Here is a 23,479-nt window from a genome sequence, read left to right as displayed (position 1 = left end):
CTAAAATGCAAGAATGTGAGTACTAACCTGTCTCCTCTTCCTATTATACCTCCTTCACCCATTGACCCAAATTTACCCATTACACCCACAAATTCCCCACAACCACAATCCCCTGATCCACAAAATGAAGGGAATGGGGATGAAGATAGGCCACAGGACATTGTTAATGACCCCTGGGAGGATTATAATTCAGATCCCAACACCGATAACGATCCGGATCTATACTCCTCCAGATCCTCCCCACCTGATGATAACATAGGGTATATAGAGCTACTTAATAGGGCTACTCTGTACCATGGGGTAGAATTATATAAGGAGGCTCTTGAAACGGATTTTCTATTCGAGACCTTGAGTTCTTCTCTAAGATCAACACAAACACTGCTTAAGCTCAAGGGAATGCTTAAAGCACGCAGATGAGATTTATAAAGACCTTTGGCAGATTTACAAGCCCCTTGCGCAGCCAGTATGTCACTTTTTGTGACGCACTGGCAGCGCAATACACTGCAGCATTTTTACAAGGACAGGAAAAGCCACCCTGCATGGCTTTTCCTGTCCTTGTAAATATGGGCCCTTAACACTAGCACTTTGGTGAAAGGGGCATTCCATGTGTGTTGCTGTGGGTGTTCCCACGCAACACCCAAGGAACGAGTCACATTTCCAGATTTACGAGAAATCGTAAATTTAAATGTGTGTGAATGCTACGTCTCCCCATGGGAGGCATCAGGAGGCACAACGAAGAGAAATGTTATCATTTCTACTTGTTTTTGTTTCCTGTTTCTATGCGTGCTGCATTCTGCAGCGCACATAGAAAGAGGAAATCACCTTTAATGATTGTTTTTGTTCAGGAAGGGTTCCATTCCTGCACAATAATAATCATTGAAAGAATGCTGTTTTTCAAATTCTATGTGTGCACACATATAAGTTGAAAAACGGCATTTCAGTTTTTGTGCAGGAAGGGAACTCTTCCTGAACAAAAACAATCTCGCCACGACGCAGGCACCCTTGCACCATGGTGCAAGGGTGCCTGCGTTGACACATGCATGCAGTTTGTGCGCAAGCACAGGGTTAAGGACAGAGATGCAATATTTTGTTGTAAATATGTTGCATCACTGTGCTTTCCAAACTAACACAAACCGGCGCAGCAAAATGACTTGCTGCACTGGGCTGCTTTCGTTTATTGTAAATCTGCTCCCCAGTGCGGACAAGCTTTGTCACACCCAGAATAGATCAAAAATACAATCCAGCGCCTACTGACCCCACCTACAGCAAGGGTCAAGTTCTATTAGACTCCCTGGTAGTCTCTAAGGCTTGCAAAAGAGCAAACTTGCAAATTAGAGGAGATGCCCCTCCTCCTGATGAGTCTAAATTGATAGATGCCCCAGGCACAAGAATAGCGGCGCAAGCAGCCAATCACTGGGCAATTACGAATGCACAAGCTCTTCTAGCTCGCTATGACAGAGCTCATTATGATGAGCTAGAAAAATTAATTCAGTTTTTACCTGATGAACGTAAAACTAAAGCCAATGTTCTAATTCAAGAGCAGAAATTCATTTTCAATACATCTATTAAATGTGCTTTAGACGCAGCTGACACCGCAGCTCGCTCAGTCAACACCAGCGTACTGCTACACGGACACGCTTGGGTCAGAATTTCTGGGTTTAAACCCGAGATCCAAGCCTATATTCTAAATCAACCTTTTGATTAGGAGCACTACAGTTGGCAATCCTTTACAAAATATGAAGAAAGATACAGAGGTCGCTAAATCCATGGGGTCTTTGCCACCGCCTTCTAATCGGGGCTCCTTTTACAAGGGGGGGGGGGGGGGCTCCAAGAACACCTCATCAGAAAATCCCTCCTCATCTTACAAGGGCAATTATCAATCGCCCTCATCAAGAGGTTACTTTAGAGGGAATAACGGCAAGGGAAGAGGCAGAGGCAACTCAACACACACTTCCCCTGCAAACAGCAAACTGTGACTTCCTTCCTCTACCCCCTGATCATTCCACTCCTGTCGGGGTACATCTCCCAATTTCTACCCATCTGGAATACAATCACCTCAGACAGATGAGTTCTACAGATTATCCAATATGGTTATTGCTTGGAACTTAACTACACTTCCCCCAAACATTCCTCCAAGATTACACACAATGTCACAAGAACATTTAAACCTTCTCAAACAAGAAGTTCTCTCTATTAGAAAAAGGAGCTATAGAACCAGTCTCATTACAATATCAAGGGGCTGGTGTATACTCTATACTTCTTAATTACCCAAAAAGACGGCTCGCACAGTCCTATACTAGACCTTCGAGATCTGAATCTATACATCCAATCCAATCATTTTCACATGGTGACACTCGGCTCCCGCTCCTTCAGCAAGGTGACTTTCTGTCCACTTTAGGTTTAAAGGATGCCTGCTTCCACATTCCAATACGCCCAGCTCATCGCAGATACCTCAGGTTTTTGGTAGTGGGACAACATTACCAATTCAAAGTGCTCCCATTCGGAGTCACTACTGCTCCCAGAGCATTCACCAACTGCCTGGTAGTAGTCGCAACTCATCTACGAAGGCAACACATTCACTTCTTCCCACACTTACACGACTAGCTCATAAAAGCCAGCTCACAAGCAAACTGTCTACAACACATGTACAAAACAGTGCAGCTGCTCCATGGTCTTGGTTTCACAGTAAATCTGTCCAAGTCCCATCTCCAACCCTCCAACACGCAAATGTACTTGGGAGCCGCTCTTGATACACAAAAGGCTGTGGCCTGTCCCAATCCGGTCAGAATCTGCCACATTCAAACTCTAGTTTCCCAGTTCCAGCCTCAACACTCATTGCCAGCTGGGGTGTTCATACAGTTACTAGGAATGATGGCGTCCTGCATCCTAATAGTCCCCTATGCAAGACTTCAAATGCGTCCCCTTCAAGAATGCTTAGCACGTCAGTGGAATCAGTCTCTGGGTCAGTTATCTGATCTAGTGTTGGTGGAAGGCTGCACTCATCACTCTCTGCAGTGGTGGAATCCACAAAACCTTTCTAAAGGGCAGCCTTTCGTCGACCTGGTTCCACGGATATTGCTAACAGCAGATGCATCGCTCACTGAATAGGGAGCTCATTTCCAATGGCATGTGAAGCCTACAGCAAAAGCAGCTTCACATAAATCATCTAGAGCTTCTAGCAGTATTTCTAGCGCTCAAAGCCTTTCAAGTTCACCTTGTAGACAAGGCTGTCCTGATACGCACAGGCAACATGACAGCCATTTATTATATACAGAAACAGGGTGGGGGAGGGGCCCACTCTCTCCAGCTGTCACAACTTGCTCAGATCATCTGGAGGTGGGCCATACGTCACAAAATATATCTCCTCGCAGAACACTTTCCCGGAGTAGACAAGCAGACCGCAGATCTGCTCAGCAGACGGAGACAACAGATTCACAAGTGAGAACTCCACCCTCAAGTTCTCCTTCTGTTCTTTCAGATGCGGGGCTTCCCAGAAATAGATCTGTTGCAAAATCTCCAAGCTTCACCTCCTGGTATCCACACCCATTGTCCAAAAGCAATGCACTATGGATGAACTGGTCAGGAATATTTGCCTACGCTTTTCCGCTTCTCCCACTCATTCCGCTAGTGGTAATGAAGCTCAGGCAGGCGAACCATGACCTGTTCTCAGGCCAGGTCGCTTCCCCACCGCTCCCTGGTAGTGCTGCACCCTCTGCCTGCTGCCCCTTGCCACTGCTGGAATTTCGAGGCCCTCCTCCACCCGCAGGCTCCCGCCTGCGCCTCATCCCTTGTGGCCCAGTGGTGGGCGGTAAGTATTTAGTCTGACCTTTTTCCTCCGTCTGTTTTCTTTCTCCTTGATTTCCGTTTCTACTTGCCACCTGCTTTTCTGCCTGTACTGTATCTGTATTCTGCCTTTAGTCTTTGCTCTGTGTTTCTCTTTGTCTTGTTTTTCTCACTGCCTGTTGTTTTCTAGTGCCCGTCTCTCCCTGCCTTTTTCTCCCCACAGCCGCCCCCCGCATTCCTTTGCCGCCGCTGCGGCCCAGCCCCCATCCTTTCCAATTCGCCTCCTGCCACCCGCCTCCCAGCTGCTCCTCCCTCCCTCCACCCTTCTTAATGCAGGCCGCTGCACGACGAGGGTGCGAACCTTGACCTGTTCTCAGGCCAGGTCGCTCCCCCACAGCTCCAGCGCTCCCTGCTAGTGCTGTACCCTCTGCCTGCTGCCCCTCGCCGCTGCTGGAAGTTCAAGGCCCTCCTCCACCCGCAGGCTCCCGCCTGCGCCTCATCCCTGGTGGGCGGTAAGTATCTAGTCTGACCTTTTTTCTCCGTCTGTTTTCTTTCTCCATGATTTCCTTTTGTATCTTGCCACCTGCTTTTCTGCCTGTACTGTATCGGTATTCTGCCTTTAGTCTTTGCTTTGTGTTTCTCTTTGCCTTGTTTTTTTCACTGCCTGTTGTTTTCTAGTGCCCGTCTCTCCCTGCCTTTTCTCCCCCCTCCCGCCCCCGCATTCATTTCCCCGGTGATTCGTCCCCTGCGGCCCCGCCCCATCCTCTCCCATTCGCCTCCCGCCACCTGCCTCCCAGCTGCTCCTCCCTCCCTCCACCCTTCTTAATGTAGGCCGATGCGCGGCCGCGCTGGTGGCGCGCCAGAGGCAAGCCCGTCTGCGCCCGTCCGCTCCTGGACCACGCCCATCGCCAGAACCCAGGGCCCCCGCGCACCCCATCGCACCGGACCCGAACACAGCTACGACGCCGACTCCCTCCACGCTCTCAACACCGGCCGAGACTAACAATGCATCCAGGCCGCCCCGAAACACACCCACGGACCCTTCTCCTGCCGCAAATGCAGCTTCACCTGCAACAGAACCACCAAACCATCAAGGACCAGAGCCAACCACCTCCGCTGCATACTCTTCAACACCCGCTCTGCACGCAAACACGCCGTCAAACTCTGGGACCTACTCGACAACACCACCCCGGACGTAGCCTTCCTGACTGAGACGTGGTGGAACAACTCCTCGGCTCCAGACATCGCCATTGGCATCCCAGACGGCTACAAGATCACCCGCAGGGACCGCGCCAACGACATCGGAGGAGGAATTGCCATTGTCCACAAATCCACCCTCAAGGTCACCACCCACGCAGACGACACCCTCAACACTGCTGAGCACCTGCACTTCCAGATCCACACCGACACCAACACCACCCTCAGAGGGACGCTCGTCTACAGACCTCCCGGACCCTGTGCCCAGTTCAGTTAAGCGACTCCATCGCCGACCTCGCCAGCACCCACGCTCTCGCCTCCACTGACTACATCCTCCTTGGGGATCTGAACTTCCACCTCGAGAACAACAACGACGCCAACTCCGCCACACTGATCGACAACCTCGCCAACCTAGGCCTCAGACAACTCGTCACCACACCCACCCACTTTGCCGGCCACACGCTGGACGCCGTCTTCACCACAAGCACCCACGTCTCCTTCAACCACACCACCGAACCCCACTGGGGACAGACAACCACTGCATTCACTTCACGTTCAAAAAACCTGCCACGCACCACCGCACCCAACAGCTGCCTTGCGGCTGCTGGAGCAAAATCACCGAAGACCAGATGACCACAACCCTCTCCCTGAACCAACCCACCAACCCGGACGCCGCAGCCCGCAACCTCAGACAGTGGATCAAAGACTGTGCCAACACCCTCGCCCCACTGAAGAAACCCCCCAACAACCACGCCAGCAAGAGAGCCTCCTGGTTCACCGACGAGCTCCTGGCCTCCAAGCGCGCATGCCGGAAACTGGAGAAGAGATGGCTCCACTCCTGCACACCGGACAACCACGCAGCCCACAAGGACGCCACCCGCAGACACCACCACCTCATCAGATCAGCTAAGAGGTCCTCCTTCAAAGACCGACTGGACAACAACTCACACGACAGCAAAGAGCTCTTCGGCATCGTAAAAGAACTCTCCAACCCCAGCGCCAACGCCAACGACATCCCGCCCTCACAGGAACTGTGCGACTCCCTCGCCAACTTCTTCCACCGCAAGATCGCTGACATCCATGACAGCTTCAACGCCACAACCGACCCAACCGCACCAGACCCTACCCCTCCTGCGAAGACCATCAGAGCACCAACCTCCTGGTCCAACGTCTGCGATGACGAAACACGCAAGGTCATGAACTCCATCCACTCAGGATCTCCGACGGACCCGTGCCCACACCACATATTCAACAAGGCAGGCGCAGCCATCGCACCCCAACTACGGAAGGTCATCAACATCTCGTTCGAAACCGCGACATTCCCGGAAAGCTGGAAGCACGGCAAAATCACTGCCCTCCTCAAGAAGCCCAAGATGGACCCCAAAGACCTCAAAAACCTCTGGCCCATCTCCCTGCTCCCGTTCCCGGCGAAGGTCATCGAGAAAATCGTCAACATGCAGCTGACCCTCCACCTATTCTATTCTATTATTCTATTAAAATTATTTATAACGCGCACTATCACCATCGGTTTCTTGGCGCACATTGACATATAGCGTTAATCCAGGGTGAGGGGTTAATCATAAGCAGCTTGAAAGAGCAGGGTTTTTAAAAGTGTACGGAAACAGTCGTACTTTGGGCAGAGACGGAGAGAAGAAGGTAGGGAGTTCCAGGTGGAGGGGGCCAGGACAGAGCAGCTCAGGCCACCGTGCTTTTTTCTTTTAAATCTTAGGACCTCGAGGAGGTTTAGTGATGCTGAGCGAAGAGCTCTAGAAGGGATGTGACGGGACAAGGCCGAAGAAATGAACCTGGGAGCTGCGTCCGAAAGGGCCTTAAAGGTAGTGCATGCCAGTTTGAAAGTGCAGCGTTTGGAAACAGGGAGCCAATGCAGACTGCGGAGGAGGGGAGTGACGTGCTGGTGTTTGGGCTGGCGGAAAATCAGGCGAGCAGCCTGATTCTGCACCAGCTGAAGTCGGTGGAGGTGACATGCAGGAATTCCTGCGTACAGAGTGTTGGCATAATCGAGCCTGGAGGTGATGAGCGCGATGACAACTTGGGTCAGGGCCTCTTTGGTAAGAAACCTGCTGATCTTGCGGATCCGCCTGAGGTGGAAGAAACAGGCAGAGGTAACCGCATTGATGTGTGGTCTCATTGATAGATCTTCGGAGATGATCACCCCCAGGCTTTTGACTGAGCTCACAGGAGTGGGTGCAGTCCCCAGAGATGTAGGCCAGAAGGTGGCATTCCATGGGTGATTGGGGCCGCCTACCAAGACGAGCTCAGTTTTGGTAGGGTTCAGCTTTAAGTGGCTGTGATACATCCACTCCGCGATGGTCAGCATGGTGGACTGGAAATTAATACGGGAGGAGGGGAGGAAGTCTATGGGAAAAATTAACTGAAGGTCGTCCGCGTAATTAAAGATTGTGACCGGGGAGTTGCGGAGGGAGACTAAAAGTGGTTGGAGATACAAATTAAAAAGGAGAGGGGATAGTGCAGAGCCCTGTGGGACACCGCAGGGAAGGGAAGTGTAGGGTGCGGAAAAAGTGGAGAGGTGAACGGACTGTGAACGCTGGTGAAGGAAAGATCTGAGCCAGTCAAGGGCCACTCCCTGAATGCCGGCGTTGTGGACACGGTCGATCAAGATGGTGTGATCGACCGTGTCAAATGCCGCCGAGAGATCTAATAGGACAAGGGCTTGAGAGGTGTTTTTGTCAGCGCCTTTCCTGAGGGTGTCCATGACTGCTACTATGACCGCCTCGGTGGAGTGGAGGGGTCTGAATCCCGCTTGTTGAGGGTCTAGGAAAGATGATTTCTCTATGAAAGAGCTCAAACAGCGGGTAACGTAGGTCTCCTAGATCTTTCCTAGGTAGGGGAGGAGGGAAATGGGTCTGTAGTTACTAAGTATTGTAGGGTCTGCATTAGGTTTCTTTAAGATTGGTAAGACTGCAGCTTGCTTGAAAGAGGATGGGACCTCCCCGGTAGCAAGGGAGTTGTTAAGTAATGCTAGAGGGGGGCCTGGGCATGCAAGAAAGGCTCCTTTCAGGACCTGCGGGGGACAGCAATCATTGGGGGATCCCGAGCTGACTTTATGAAGGAGGGAGGCAAACTCTTGTAGAGATATAGGTGGGAATTCAGTCAAGATGCTAATGTTTGTAGGGGGAAGAGGAGGAGAAGTAGGAGATGCCGGGGTTGGGATATTATTTTTTATTGTAGTGATTTTTTCTATGAAATAAGAATTGAGCGAATCACAGAGGATTTGGGTCGGCTGAGGTTGGGGGGTGACTCTATCAGGTAGGGAGAGCTCATTTACAATTGAGAAGATATCTTTCGTTTTGTTATTTGAATTCAAGATTTTTTGTGAAAAATATGCCGTCTTGGCTGCCAAGATAGATTGTTTGTAAGATTTTAAGGTCTCAATGTAAACAAGTTTGAGCTGAGGATCGTAATGGCGACGCCAGCGGCGTTCAGTTTGCCGCAGGGCGAGTTTGTCCGCTTTAAGTTGGTCCGTAAACCAACGTTGAGCGTCGTGGGGGCGCATAGCTGTAATTCTTTTGAAGGGGGCAGCTTTGTCGCTAGCCTGACGCAGCCATTCATCGAGTTTTTCAGCCTGATTCTCTAATGAGGACACCTAGAAGACAACAACATCCTGGCCCCATCCCAATCCGGATTCAGACGAAACCACAGCACCAAGACAGCCCTCATCGCCGCCACAGACGACAGCAGGCGCCAATTGGACAACGGCGAAACATCAGCCCTCATCCTCCTGGACCTATCTGCCGCCTTCGACACGGTCTGCCATCGCACACTAAAGACTCGCCTCCATGAAGCCGGTTTCCAAGAGAAGGCCCTCGACTGGACCACTTCCTTCCTCTCCGGCAGATCACAGAGCGTCCGCCTCCCGCCTTTCCGATCCGAAGCCACCGACATCATCTGCAGCGTCCCCCAGGGCTCCTCCCTCAGCCCGACGCTGTTCAACATCTACATGGCCCCCCTCGCACAAGTGGCCCGCCACCACAACCTCAACATCATCTCCTACGCCGACGATACTCAGCTCATTCTCTCCCTCACCAAGGACCCACGCACCGCCAAAACCAACATCCACGACGGAATGAAGGCCATCGCCGATTGGATGAGGAGCAGCCGTCTGAAACTGAACTCGGACAAGACGGAGGTCCTCATCCTCTGGCCCAACCCCTCAGCCTGGGACGACTCCTGGTGGCCTACCACTCTGGGGACAGCACCGACACCCACCGACCACGCACGCAACCTGGGAATCATCCTCGACTCCACCCTCTCTATGTCCAAATAGGTCAACGCCGTCTCCTCCTCCTGCTACAACACCCTCCGCACCCTTTGCAGGATCTACAAATGGATCCCGGCCGAAACAAGAAGAACGGTGACACAGGCCCTCGTCAGCAGCAGGCTGGACTACGGCAACGCACTGTACGCCGGAATCCCAGCCAAACACCTACAACGACTACAGCGCATCCAAAATGCCTCCGCCCGACTGATCGTCAACGCACCCCGCCGCTGCCACATCACCCCCCACCTGAGGAACCTACACTGGCTCCCCGTCGACAAGAGGATCACCTTCAAACTCCTCACCCATGCACACAAAGCACTCCACAATGCCGGACCAGCCTACCTGAATAGCAGACTCAACTTCCACACCCCCACCCGCCAGCTCCGCTCCGCCAGCCTCGCCCTCGCCACCGTCCCCTGCATCCAACAAACTACCTCCAGTGGCAGATCCTTCTCCTACCTCACCGCCAAGACCTGGAACACCCTTCCTACCCACCTACGTCAGACCGAAGACATACTCGCCTTCAGAAAACTCCTCAAGACCTGGCTCTTCGAACAGTAGCGTTCCCCCCCCTCCTTCAGCGCCTTGAGACCCTCATGGGTAAGTAGCGCGCTTTACAAATCTCTTGATTGATTGATTGATTGATTGATTGATTGATTGATCCCTGACACTAATCCTAGTAGCTCCCACATGGGCTTGTCAACCATGGTTCACCACCCTGTTGGAGCTCCTTCTAGTTCCTCATCAAAAACGACATCTCACATCCAATCTCCTCACGCAGAGTTGTGGAGAGAGAAGACACCCAGATCCCGGTCATCTCAACCTTGCAATCTGGCACCTGAAGTCATATAGTTTGGCTACCTCAATCTTTCGCCAGACTGCATGAACATTATCAAAGAGGCTAGACGTCCTACTACAAGGGCTTGCTATGCAACAAGGTGAAAGCGGTTTGTTATTTATTGTAATAACAACCAAATCAACCCACTTGATGCTTCAATGCAGAGCATCATTTGCTATTTACTGCATTTACAACATTCAAATTTAGCGTACTCATCCATACGCTTACATCTCGCTGCAATAGCTACATACCTTCAAAATATGCAACATCTGTCTTTTTCAGAGTGCCTGTTATTAAGGCATTTATGGAAGGACTCAAAAGAGTTATTCCCCCAAGACTTCCACCATTCCCAGTATTGTCACTTGGAAAATTGCTTTCCTCATTGCTATTACATCACTGAAGAGAGTGGGTGAGCTTCAGGCACTAACCATAGAAGAACCTTTTTTACAAGCACAGCAAAACAAAGTGGTTCTTCGGACTAATCCTAAATTTCTACACGAAGTAATTTCTGCCTTCCATATCAACCAATCTGTAGAGTTGCCTGTGTTCTTCCCTCAACCAGATTCAGTGGCAGAACGTGCTCTACGCACCTTAGATGTTAAAAGGACTTTACTCTTACATAGAAAGGACAAAACCTTTCCTTAAGACTAAACAACTCTTGTTGCCTTTGCTTCACCTCATAAAGGCAATCCCATTTCAAAATCAGGCATTGCACAGTGGATAGTCAAATGCATTCAAACAACCTATGCAAAAGCAAAAAGAACATTAACAGTTCCCGCTAGAGCGCATTCCACTCGCAAACTAGGGGCTTCTATGGCTTTCTTAAGAAACATCCTCATAGATGACATCTGCAAGGCTGCAACATGGTCTACACCTCACACATTCACAAAACAATATTGTGTATATGGGTTAGCAAGACAGCAAGCTAATGTAGGCGGGCAGTTCTATGTACACTATTTCAAACCACAGCAACAGCTGAAGGTTAGCCACCAGTTTGGGAGATTACTCCTGTATAGTCTATGCAAAGCATGTGATCTACAGCTCACATGCCTCAAACGGAAAATGCTACTTACCCAGTATGCATCTGTACTTGGCATTTAGAGCTGTAGATTCACATGCTCCATCCCGCCTCCCCAGGTTCCTATACCTGTAGCAGTAATATTCTACTTAGATACATACACATACGACATGCCTATTCTACTACTCTTACTAACTCCATTATCACCCTCTGCTGGAAAACAATCTAACAATGGAGTCGATGCCCATGCACGGTATCACTGAAAAGAGGAGTCACCTACCTCGTGACTGGAAAAGACTTCTTCGAAGTAAAACAAAGTGCAAACATCCGGACCCAACACTAGATGGCAGGCTATGGAAAGCATGTGAATCTACAGCTCTACATGCCAAGAACTGATGCATACTGGCTAAGTAGCCTTTTCTTTTCATTGTGGCATGCCTAGCTGTCTGATTTAGAAAACCAGAGTACAGGCTAAAGTAGTAATACTGTATCTCAGGATTGGAACCAGCTAGAACCGTATTTAAACCACTATTTTGAATAGTTATTAAAATGCAATATAATGCACTGTGAAGTCAAATTTGTAATAAATATTAAGGAAAAGTAACTGTTTCCCTTTACCTACCTGGACTATCATAAGCCTCTGCCAGCTCTTGGCCTGTGCTCAACCTTCAATATGTGTGAACAAGGTGTGAATTGCCTTCCATGAGCAAACAATAGGATGACCTGAATGGGGAGAGATGACTCCTCTAAGCTCAACAGAATGCGTTGTGGGGGCTGTAGGGACCGTTTATGAGATTAAAGTGTCAAATCCTGCTTGTCAGGTCTGTTGAGCCACATGTAACATTTTGCTATATATGAAAGGGAAAGAGCAAAATGCCAGGACAATTCTTGTGTATCCATAGTCTAGTTGCTGAAGGACCCTGCTTTTTTTTCTACCAGACGTCTGTCTCTGGGTTTGTTGTGTATACAGTACCTGCTTCAAACTGGATTTTACAGTTAAAGGGGGGAGAAAACTGGTGATTTATCTATGACACGCCCACACATATTTCCACCCGTCAAGACCCAAGATTAGTGTGGCTAAAGAATTTCGCCATCTTTGAAATGCCCTAATACATGTACTTTGGGATTGTTTGCAATACGTCAAACATGAACGAATGAAAAAGTGGGTAGGGTGTGCTCCAGGAAATTTTACCCATATGTTGGTGAGTTCCCAGGAGTCACACCTCCAGGCACCCACTTCAGAATACTTCTGGATCTGCGGAAGAATAAAAAGTGGACTAGACCTGCTGTCTGTGACCTTAGAGGAGCTCAGAAGGGCTAGACCTACTCCCCCTTCTGCCTAGGACAAAGAAGTGGACTCCAAAGTTCTAACCTTCTGTGGGGCCTACGGGGACATCAAAACCTGCAAGGGACCTTTTCCATAAAGTGTATAGCCGACTAGTGGCAACTGGACTTGGACTGAACTTTGTTATTGGCCTCTGCCTAACACCCTGTGAGTCTCCAGGTGCCTTCCCTGAGGTCTTTGGGGGGGGGGGAGGAGGGGGCGCTCTAGAAGAGTACACCTGTGGTTGTTTGGGCACTAAAAGAAAGTTTGGAACATTTAATAACGTTACCTCTAGGCTATGGTACTTAGAAACTTTCAAAGTTTCAGACTTCTAGACTTTCACCGGACCAATCCACTTGGGGGTCGATTCCGATTCGGGAAAAACCGCTCCTAATAGCCGTTCGGAGCGTTTTTCCCAAACGAATCGTACCCTGCAACGTCCCCCTTACGAACAACTAAGTACGATTTGTTCCAGGAGCTGGACTCCGTATGAATCGTAAAGAGACCGTACAAATCAAATCCCCGTACGAATCTCCCTCGGAACCCGCTGTACGCGACATCTGTACGGTTCGGGGCTGGTTTTTCTGACCCAGCAAGTGCGATTCGTGTCGGGTACGTAAAATACGACCTTTTTTCTACGGGAGCTGAAAACAGCCGTAAAAGCAGAGTTTGCCCCGAAACAGGTACGGAACGCCCCCCTTCCGTACACCCCATGATCGCGGGGTACGGTGCGTACCCCTGCGATCATGGGGTGTACGCACCGTACCCCATGTTCGCTGGCAGTACGGTGCGTACACCCTGCGATCCCAACCGTACTGTCCGTACACCCCAGGATCGCAGGGATACGCACCGTACCCCGCGATCATAGGGTGCACAGACCGTACGGTGTGTATGTGATTGTGTGCTTTTCCGTACGAACCCCCTTACCTGACGTGGACCGTACGAATCGCGTCCTCATACCCCAGATTGTACTTGTCGGGTCGTACAGCATGTTTACGAATCGTACGGTTCACTGTGAAGGGTCCTTGTCGTACGGTTTCACCATTGCAATTCGGATGGTTCGCGACGATTCAGACGGACTGACGAGATACGGGTCATACTACGCGATTCAGACGGAAGTGTACGATTCGGACGGAGAGAGCTATGGATACGATTCGGACGGACGCTTTTTTTCCCAAATCGAAAACGACCTCATAGTGTATTTGGCCCAAGCTCCGTTGCGGTCAACCTGAAATTGCACCCTGGTCCTGGTCTAACACAGCATTGATTATCATTGGGACTCTACTTTTCCTTGGTGATATTTTTACTTAAAACTTTTAAAATTCATATCTTTGGTTCCCCTTATTGGATTTGCGTCATGTTGGTGTTTTGTTCATTACATTTCACTCTGTTTTCTAACTCAGATTGTGATTTTTATTGTTTTGCATTTTTACTTTATTACTAATTTGGTACTTCATATATACTTTACACATTGCCCTAAATTAAGCCTGTGTGCTCTGTGCCACAGCCACCAGGGTTTGATCTCAGGTTAACTTAGTGATTTGGAGGGTTCATCCTGACAAGGGGTGTGATTATTAGTTGAATTGGGTGGTCATCCACACCAAATAATTGAATTTCTTACATTCATCAATAGGTTTAATCTCGGTGACGTTTGATAGCCCCGATACTGTGGCATCTAATATGTTGGTGGTGTGTTCAGAGTTAGACAGCAGTACTAGGCACAGTGCCTTTACTCTGGTTCCTGTTTCAGATGTTCTGGACCTTGGATGAATACATTTTTGCTTCGGTAAGGAACAGGCACTGTTCAATAATCCCAGGTATAACCAAGAACTTACATAGTAAAATCCATCATCGTCGATCTCTCCAAACACGGTGATAATGTCGCCTGTACAGAAAGTCAACTCGGCCTGTAAAAAAGGGAAAATACAAACATGAGTTCTGGAGCTCATAGTTGGAGCATTTTTTTTTACTTGGTCCAAACTGGTGAATGTATCTGCTAGTTTGGAGACCTTAGTTACCTTGTACAGTAGAAATAACGAATGCTTGTTGTTTTGACGATCTTGTTGATATTCATATATGATGACAGGTCTTTTTTTGTTGTTGCATTTTATGAAGCAGGAAAATGAAACCCTTGCTCCAGAGTAATTTGTTGATTACCTACTGAAGTATCAGCATGTTCCTTAATGCAGCGTATTTATCTTCCGTTTCTCATGCATCCACCCATGCCCCCTTCCCAGCTTAGTTTGGATCAAGACTTTAACCAGTTATTAAGAAAAACCTCTAATAGAAAAATGCTGTAAGTTAAAGATCTTTGACGGCTGCCACAGTTATGCATTCCACTGGGCCACGGCCACCCTCCAACCCCTTGCCCCATAAAACAGACTGTTTCAACCTTCACACCTGGACAGTTTTCCTGCCTTGTGGTTAGGCCTAAAGCTGTTCTCAATCGCTACCCTCTTCAATGTCCACTTTTTATGTCTGGTGAAGTCAAAAGACATATTTTATACAACACACATATAGAGCGTAGGCTGCAGCCAGTGGCCTGTTTGGCGCAGCCTTCTTGAGACAGTGGCTTATTTGTGTTGCCCCCCTCTTCAGCTGTGGCTCATTTTGACCACTTTCCTTCAGCCACAGGCTCATTTGAGTTAGCCCCCTTCAGCCAGTGGCTTGTTTGGGTCAGCCCCCTTCAGCCAGTGGCTTGTTTGGGTCAGCCCCCTTCAGCCATTGACTTGTTTGGGTCAGCCCCGTTCTGCCATAACTGTTTTCTAGGACAGCCATCTTGGACTGGGGACTATTGGATAAGGAATACTGTAGTATTATGGTACCTACTGGTGGAAATTAAGTAAATCACTATGTTGACATTCTGATGGTAACAAAAGGAGCTAGGTCTATACATTAGCTGTAAAGAAGAATGTCTTATGCTTTTGTGAAAGCCTTGATAATTGGGCAGATGTAAGAGCTCCATGGGAAGGCGGCAGCAAAGGATATTGCCTAGGTATGAAAGAGATCTGCTGCCAGTCTTGTGGGGAAGAACTTTAAGCCTCAGAAGTTCTTGCGAAGAGGATCTGACTCGGTGAGTGGAAGTGTTGAGCTTTTATTTGGGATCTCACATTGATTGGACAGGCAACGTTCGCTGTCTTATGGATCATACATACAGTTTTAAAGATGATGTATTTCTCAATAGGCAACTAGAGAAGCAATTATATATGTTTTTTACCCAAGAAGTACTTCAGATGGTTCTTGAAGGAGAGATATGGCAAATTTTGAATAAGTGGAGCTGTGAAGAAAAATATTAAGGCAGAGAGAAAAAGGGCACTAGTTACATTATACATAATTCATATACATATGCATTGTATATTAGTAGCCCATAAATAGCTAAACTTCAGCCATTGGGATGAAGGTGCTTTCCACAGCCTAAATCTCGACTGCATGTTGTGTGGGGGAGTCCCTGCCCTACACAGCCAGTCTCCATCTTTGTTCTGAATTTCAGCTGAAGGCTAGCAGATAATTAGCTTGTTTCTGGTTTGCATATCTCCTAGATGTCTCCCCTAGATGTCTCCATGGTCAGCTGCAGTCCGCAGTCTTATCTGGCATATGTGGCTGAGGTGTGGGCCGGGGAAAATGTTCTCCTAAGCCTTGAGCATAATGGCACAATACATGAAGACAGTTTTCAAACTATATGCCAGTACTGGCCTAAAGATAACTTTGTGGATGGCCCACATAAACTAAGTGCTTAATCTGTGTGCATTCTTATGTTCCCAAAAACAGTACCACAAGTCAGACTTTTTCTGAAAAAAGATTGCAATGATTCAGAATGGAGACACATTTATTTTTGGGGAGTTTCCACGATTGGACATCCTAACAAAAACGTGTCCGTATCTACGGTCATCTCCATAGATCAAATGTCCTTGTTGACCATCTTATTAATGAAAAGACCAACTCTGGCAACGTCCTTGTTGCTGGTAGGCAAATAGCCATCAGATAATGCTGCTCCCTCAACCCCCTGGCCCCACAACCATGTCGGGTAATTTCACCCTCTTTAGAGCAGCTCACAACTTCCCAAAAACTTTTTAGAATGTAATACATTCTCAACAATCTTAGTATCAGCAGCGACTGAGGCACATATAGTATCCCATAGCACATTAAAGTGCTTCCCTAACCTCAACCGGTTCAGGAAACAGAGGAGGAGGAGAAAGGACTGGATCATGAGTGAAACTGCTGCAGTCTGCATCAAGTGGACATACATAAACCCCACACAGACTATGAGGAGCTGGAGGAAAGACAACTGAAACACAGGACAAAGGAACTAGACTTGTAGGGACCAAGAGCATATCTGTAAGCGTAGTATCCGTCCCATGCGCCATTGCATGGATGTGTGGGACTTCACATTTTCCAGGTTGAGGCTGATTTCCTCTTGTATATGCAACAGATGGTGAATGGTTTTTATAACAGATGCCTGGCTCTTGCCCCGCATCGATTAGCGCAACCTCTGGTTTGCACACCTGCCACTCCACCAGAGCAGACGGTGAGGAGACGGCATCTATGGACGCTCCAGGAGAAGCCACCAAAGGGATAAATACTTCACCACCAAGGCAAGAGGTAGATGATTGGTATGACTAAATCAACCCAAAAGAAGGCTTCTCAGGCCCTGCCAGATGGCCCACAACACACTCTGCCAGATGGCACTGCACCCTTGTGAAGTGATTTCTTCAAAGTGTTTCAATTTACCCATGACCTTCATGTGTCACTTCTTGGGGAGCAGCCAGGGGGTCTGGTCAAATTAATCACAATTATGGAATATTTGTGGATACAGACTAGTTCTCCTGCTGTGACCCCTTAGCTTGATACGCTTCTGCGTACCTCAAGGGTGAGACAATGTCAGTCTCCCTGAAGCGCCTCTGAGATTAGGATGATAACAGATTAGATCAGTTTTCCAAGCAAACTGTACAGCTTCATCCACAAGGCAGTGAATGCTCCAGGCATGATAGGATCAAGAGATATTGAATAACATCTCAATGTATTCAGACCTAATTCCAAAGATAAATGGGTGCAGGTCCGTGCTACCTTGAGAGGAGAGCTACCATCTGCTGCGATAATAGATACAGCGGAGGGGTTCAAGGGGCTGGCACGTGTTGCCATCTCTGTAGACTAGGATTGCTCAGCAGCACTTCTTTCCAGCCAGACATTGAAGGAAAATCCAGTGGCCTCAGACTGAAATTCCTTCATTGTTAGACATGTAGGTGAATCCCTACAGGATATTACATCTGAAACAGAAACATGTTTGCTGCCCTTATTCCTATTGGTGGTTAAGAGACAGAAGCATTTTAAGATGGCTGTATCCTTCTGAAAGCCAGAAATGTTACAATTAAGGATGTGAGGCCCCAAGGATTGAGCAGAGATCAGTGTGAATGAGTGAGAGAGTGTGTGTGTCAACAATAAACAGGGGAGTATCCTAGTGAAGCAATAGTCCAGAAAATATGACAAAGTATGTTTGACACACTAATGCCAAAGAACAGAATCACGTCAGGCGAACGGGTGCTAGGCATTCTGAATTATAAAAACCCACCCCTGAGTACACGAGACGGACAGTGATAAGAAGGAGCTTCAACAGGAGATTCCAAGTATGCTGCTGGAGGGAAGAGCCCAAAAACCTACATGCTACATAAAGAGGGGTCCCAGTGGGAAGTATCAAAAGTATACAATAAATATTAGAAAAAAACTAACAAAGGAAAACAATCAATTCATTCAACACACTGTTATTTAATCACAAAGTGTTATTCAGGCTGCATACATTATTCTAGCAACACAATCTTTAGAGTGCCCCAGGGAAAGAAGGGTGGGATGGGGATGGGGTGTATATGTGAGCAGAGAGGGATGTGCAGAATTGGTCATAGTGCAAGCAATAATATCAACAACTAAGAACGCATAGGCAAAACATGAAACTGGCTTCAAACCACTGAACCAGTATTCAAAGATGGAGCGGCTAATGCTCTACAAGTTTGCATAACACCATGCTACCGCCGCCAATATTTAATAATTGCAGTGTTGATTGTGTCGACTGGTTTTACTTCCCACTGCGACCCTTCTTTATGTATCATACAGCACCCAAGTCCCAGAGACTTTATTGGGTAAACCCTCCCCCCCCTTGTATAACAAAAACCTACATGAAGTGAAGTAGTGTGGCTCACTGGTTAGAGGCGGCAGACCCGAGAGCAGAGGACGGCCCGGGACCAGGGTTCGATTCCCGGCGCGGCAGGTTTCTGGACCAGGGTCAGCGGACTCGATAATTCTCTCGCCTCGGTGCCCACTCTGATCAGCGATCACACTCGGCAACTCTGGGCATTAGCTTGCCTCATCTTCACTAACGGCCCCACCAGACTGCCGGGGATGCCTGGTCTCACCCTGGAGATACCCATTAAGGGACCATCTCTCAGGGAAGCCAGGAAGGGTTTCGCAGCGGTCGAAGCGCCTTGGGACCCTCCGGGTAAGTAGTGCGCTATATAAATGCCTATACATACATACATACATACATGCAGCATGTCTTTGGACTGTGTGATTCATAGTATAGAAGACGTTGAGAGGGTGGAGACTTCAACTATTCCTCAGGAATCGAAATTTCAGTAGGACTACCCCTCAGAATATTATCTCTCTTCTGCAGCAAGGAGAATATCTGGTTATTACTGACCTTCAAAATGACTATTTTATGGGCCCCTTCCTCTGAAACAGCAGAGCTACCTGTGCCCTCTCCTGTGGCCAGTCACCTCTACGTACTCTTGATTTTTATCAATAGCTTAACCATCCTCAATAATCCTGCCCATCCAAGCCTGTATGCACTTGTATCAGCACCTCCCATTGCTGGAGAGGCAGGGAGCTGTAAATCGAGGGGTTGGGAGCATCTACATCACCCTGAGCCACGATCTTGTGTGTGTTGGGCCTGCGATGGCCCCGACGAAGAGTGAGCTAGGATTGTCATGGTGACCCGCTTGAGTGCTGAGTCTCCCACCAACCCCACCCCACCCCCTTCCCCGCCCCTCAACGACCTAGATAATAGAGGCTGAAGAACTTGCCTCTGTGCATCCCCCCTGGCTCTGAAATGTTCGCTTGTGGGGGAGAGGGGCAGTGCTGCGAGTGGGCCTGGCCTGGTGAGCGGGGCTGGGGCCTGGCATGAACCACGAGTGGAGGCGCCACAGACAAGAGGCAATACCCCATCCCCCACTAGGAGGTGGATGCTGGCCGTCGCCAGCGGTGAGGAGGAAGTGGATCAGCGTCGGTGCCTCGCCAAAGTGGGCCCGTTCAAGAGAGTGTGTGTAGTTGCTGCCCGTCCCTTTTCAGGATGTATGACCAAAATGTCTTTAACAATGGTTTGCTAAAAATGAATCCAAGTCTGTAAAACTGAATACTAGTACAGACCGCCTTGTGCGCCTTTACATAATTTGCTTTCACTTGTTTTGTCTTGTCCTTTGTGGGTCACAGGCTGTGCCCACTTTTGTATAAAATGTTTACTATATGAACCAGTAAAATATTTAATTAATAAATTCCTGTCCGGCTGGACAAAGGTCATACATACTATTTAGTATATGTCTATCATTTGCATGATCCTAATGTACTAGGGTCCTCTGTCTTGTGTAATAGATTACTGCCCAAGGACCCTAGTGTTATTCCTTTTGGGTTTTCCCTTGTTTTGTCTAAAACGTCCCTTTTCAGGAGCACACGCATACGAGGGAGCCAGCCTGGCCCACTCTCGAGCCCCGGGCGGTCAGGCTGAGGTTTGTCTTTCACAGGAGACGTTAAGCGATTGCCATTATCTTCATGCTGAGTCACTCAGAATGTGTTATGGAAGGTGTACCCTTCTCTCTGTTGTTCTGTTGGTTTACATATCTGTATTGTACATCCTCAGACTTTGTTCTGCTATATTCAATAACGCAGGATGTGCATTATGTTTCGTTTAAGCAATCTAACTATGGAGCCTAGTTAGCTCCTCTATGGACTATAGTTTATATCTGTAGGTATTATCCTGTAGATATGGGGTGTGTGTGTGTGTGTATATATATATATATGCCCAACACACAAATCAGAGAAAGTGGCACTAAGGGAGTAGGACTGACAAAATTTAAACAGAAATCACCTTTTTGTCCTATCACAACTCATGATGCCATTGATACTTATCATGAAATCATCACTACAAAAAACTTGATAAAGAAATTGGACTGACCGCACAAAAATATCGAAACCAAGATCACAAATACTTCCAACTAATGAACAAATTAAAAAATCACAGAGATGTCATCATAAGAAACAGCGATAAGGGAGGGAATGTAGTGCTTTGGGGACAGGAGGACTACAAAATCGAAGCCATGAGTCAACTGAATGACAGGAAATGCTATAAACGCTCGGATATAAAATTATTAAAGGAAATGTATCAAATATATTACAAGAAACTTTCAGGATGGCGCAGTAAAAAACGAATCAGTGAGGATGAACAGAAATATCTAACAAATAAAAGCCCAGTTGTACCCACGATGTACTTCATCCCGAAAATCCACAAGGATGAAAAAAAGCCTCCGGGGCGTCCCATCATAAGTGCGATGAATAGCATTCTAGAAAAGACATCAGTGTATGTTGATTATTTTTTACAGGACTATGTAAAATCTTTACCCTCGTACATCAGGGATACAAGCGATTTTATAAACAAAATCAAGGACTTTACATGGAATGAAGAATATTTATTATTGGCATTAGATGTGTCCTCATTATACGCGAGCATCTCCCATGAAGATGGAATTAATGCGATAAAATATTATTTATCAACTAGAGACCCTATCTATAAGTATCACAGCGAAATGATAACATCAATGATAGAATTTTGCCTATACAACAATTATTTCATGTTTAACCATTTGTTATATTGCCAAGTGCAGGGGGTAGCAATCGGGGCTAGCTTCTCCCCGAGCTACGCTTGCCTTCATATGGGCATGTGGGAGAAGCTAGTCCTCATGACAGAATTCACGGAGATCATGACTACCAAGATTAAGGTGTGGTTTAGGTTTATAGACGACCTTTTTATTATATGGCATGGCACTAGGACAGAAGCACTGGAGTTTGTAGCACAAATAAATATCAACAAACTAAACCTCAAATTTACAGCAGAAATCAGTGCGAACAATGTAAACTTCCTAGATACCAAGGTATACATACAGGATAACAAGCTAGAGACTACCTTATTTAGAAAAAGAACAACTGGAAATTCGATTTTGCATGCCACAAGTTCGCATCGACGCCATTTAATAAATAGCATTCCCTATGGCGAGATGCTCAGAATCAAGAGGGTTTGCAGCACGGCAGATGAATTACAAAGGGCACAACATGAAAGTAAGAAAAGATTTTTTAGCAAGAGGCTATTCAGAACAGGTGATAAACCAGGCAATGGCCAAAACAGGGACATTAGTCAGAGAGGACCTACTGTCTAAAAGCAACAAGAAAAATCTTGACACAACCTGTGAGGAAAATTCTACTAAAGAAAATGTGAATACTTTCCGCTTAATTATAGGTTACAGCAGACAGCATAAAGAATTAAGAAATATCATCCAAGAAAGCTGGCCTATTCTTTTGAGTGATCAGGTGTTAGGACCCCTGCTTCCGCAGAGGGTGTCCATCACCTACAGTAGGGCTCCATCTAGAGTGACAATCTTGTAATATCAAATCCGGAGATTTGAGCTAATCCCATTTGGTATCAAAATCTGAAAGGCGTTAAACGATGCATAACATGCAAAGCATGCACACATGGTATCAACACAACCACATATGTAAGTCCTTTTAGAACTAAACCTTATAAAATAACCAAAATGCTGTCTTGCAAATCAGAATATGTGGTTTATGTTCTAACGTGTCCGTGTGGTAGAATATATGTTGGGAGTACTAAATTACAGGCTAACATAAGAATACTCCAACATTTACGCGCGATAACTAATATGGATAACACCTATCCGGTGGCCAGGCATTTTAAGGAGGTCCACGGATCTAATAACAAAGGTCTATCCTACTTTTTAATTGACTCAGTACCCCCAAATAGACGGGGGGTGTTAGAGAAAGTCGGTTGCGTAAACTTGAAACGAGATACATTCTACTATTAGACTCCAAACAACCACAGGGTCTCAACAACACGGAAGAATTATACACATGTTTTCAATGAACAGTCTCTGAAGTGAACAAATGATGACATAAGAAAAAGATGAAATAATACCAATAATAAGATTAACATGGTAATATAGAACTAAAAGAAACTTTTACTACATAACAGTATTTAATTTGTGCTCAATTTAAAATGGGATGTATTTATGACATTTTATCTGTATATAGTATTTATTTATTATATCGATTTTATTGGACATATTAATTCTCAGTATAAATCTTTGGTACATAATCGATCTGTGATGAAAAGAGGAAATCTAGTGACTGGTAGGTATGATATGTGTGGTAAATAGAGAATAGATAAAACAAATGGAATTCGGAATAAGGATCATATGCAATTAATGACCGTATAGATATACAGTAATAGACAGAATTATGATGAAATAATGTACTGTATAAATATATCAATTTTAATTTACTTTTTTAACCACAAGATGAATTTTATGACTCAGACACTAGCACTTTAGGGGATATTTCTATTTTTTATTTTATTTTATGAACTACCTCAGGGAATATATAGATATACAAAGGTATTTTACCGTAATTGATTTTTTGCGAATTTGCACACACAGTTGAAGTCAAGCTCGATAGTAAATAATGGTATTTTACCTTTATTGTATATTATCAAATTCTCTATGCGAATATTTGCATAATTATGATATGAATTCCGAAGTACATGATGTCCTAGGCATACGACAATGCTTTGCCCAGAGATAACTCAAATTCAATTTTATCTGTACTCGCAGATGCTATTTTTTGCACAGGAACGGGATTTTATATCTTGTATATTTAATGTCAGTTTAGGTATTTTACCGATAATTATTCTGATAT

At 46.7% G+C, this 23,479-nt stretch overlaps 1 protein-coding gene across 7 annotated transcripts in view; it reads right to left on the bottom strand.

Annotated features, from left to right (window-relative positions):
• The window catches only part of RIMBP2 (RIMS binding protein 2), a 1,349,166-nt gene that overhangs the window by 100,295 nt on the left and 1,225,392 nt on the right, over window positions 1–23,479 (bottom strand). For all 7 annotated transcript variants that reach the window (XM_086942673.1, XM_086942667.1, XM_086942669.1 and 4 more), the window contains one exon: window positions 14,296–14,367. In XM_086942673.1, the coding sequence (XP_086798799.1) occupies window positions 14,296–14,367 (72 nt within the window). The remainder of the gene's footprint in view (window positions 1–14,295; window positions 14,368–23,479) is intronic.

Source organism: Lissotriton vulgaris, chromosome 11, assembly GCF_964263255.1.
Source record: "Lissotriton vulgaris chromosome 11, aLisVul1.2, whole genome shotgun sequence".
Lineage (NCBI taxonomy): Eukaryota > Metazoa > Chordata > Amphibia > Caudata > Salamandridae > Lissotriton > Lissotriton vulgaris.
Note: the sequence above shows the minus strand (reverse complement) of the source record. Positions and strands in the feature narration are given on the sequence as shown.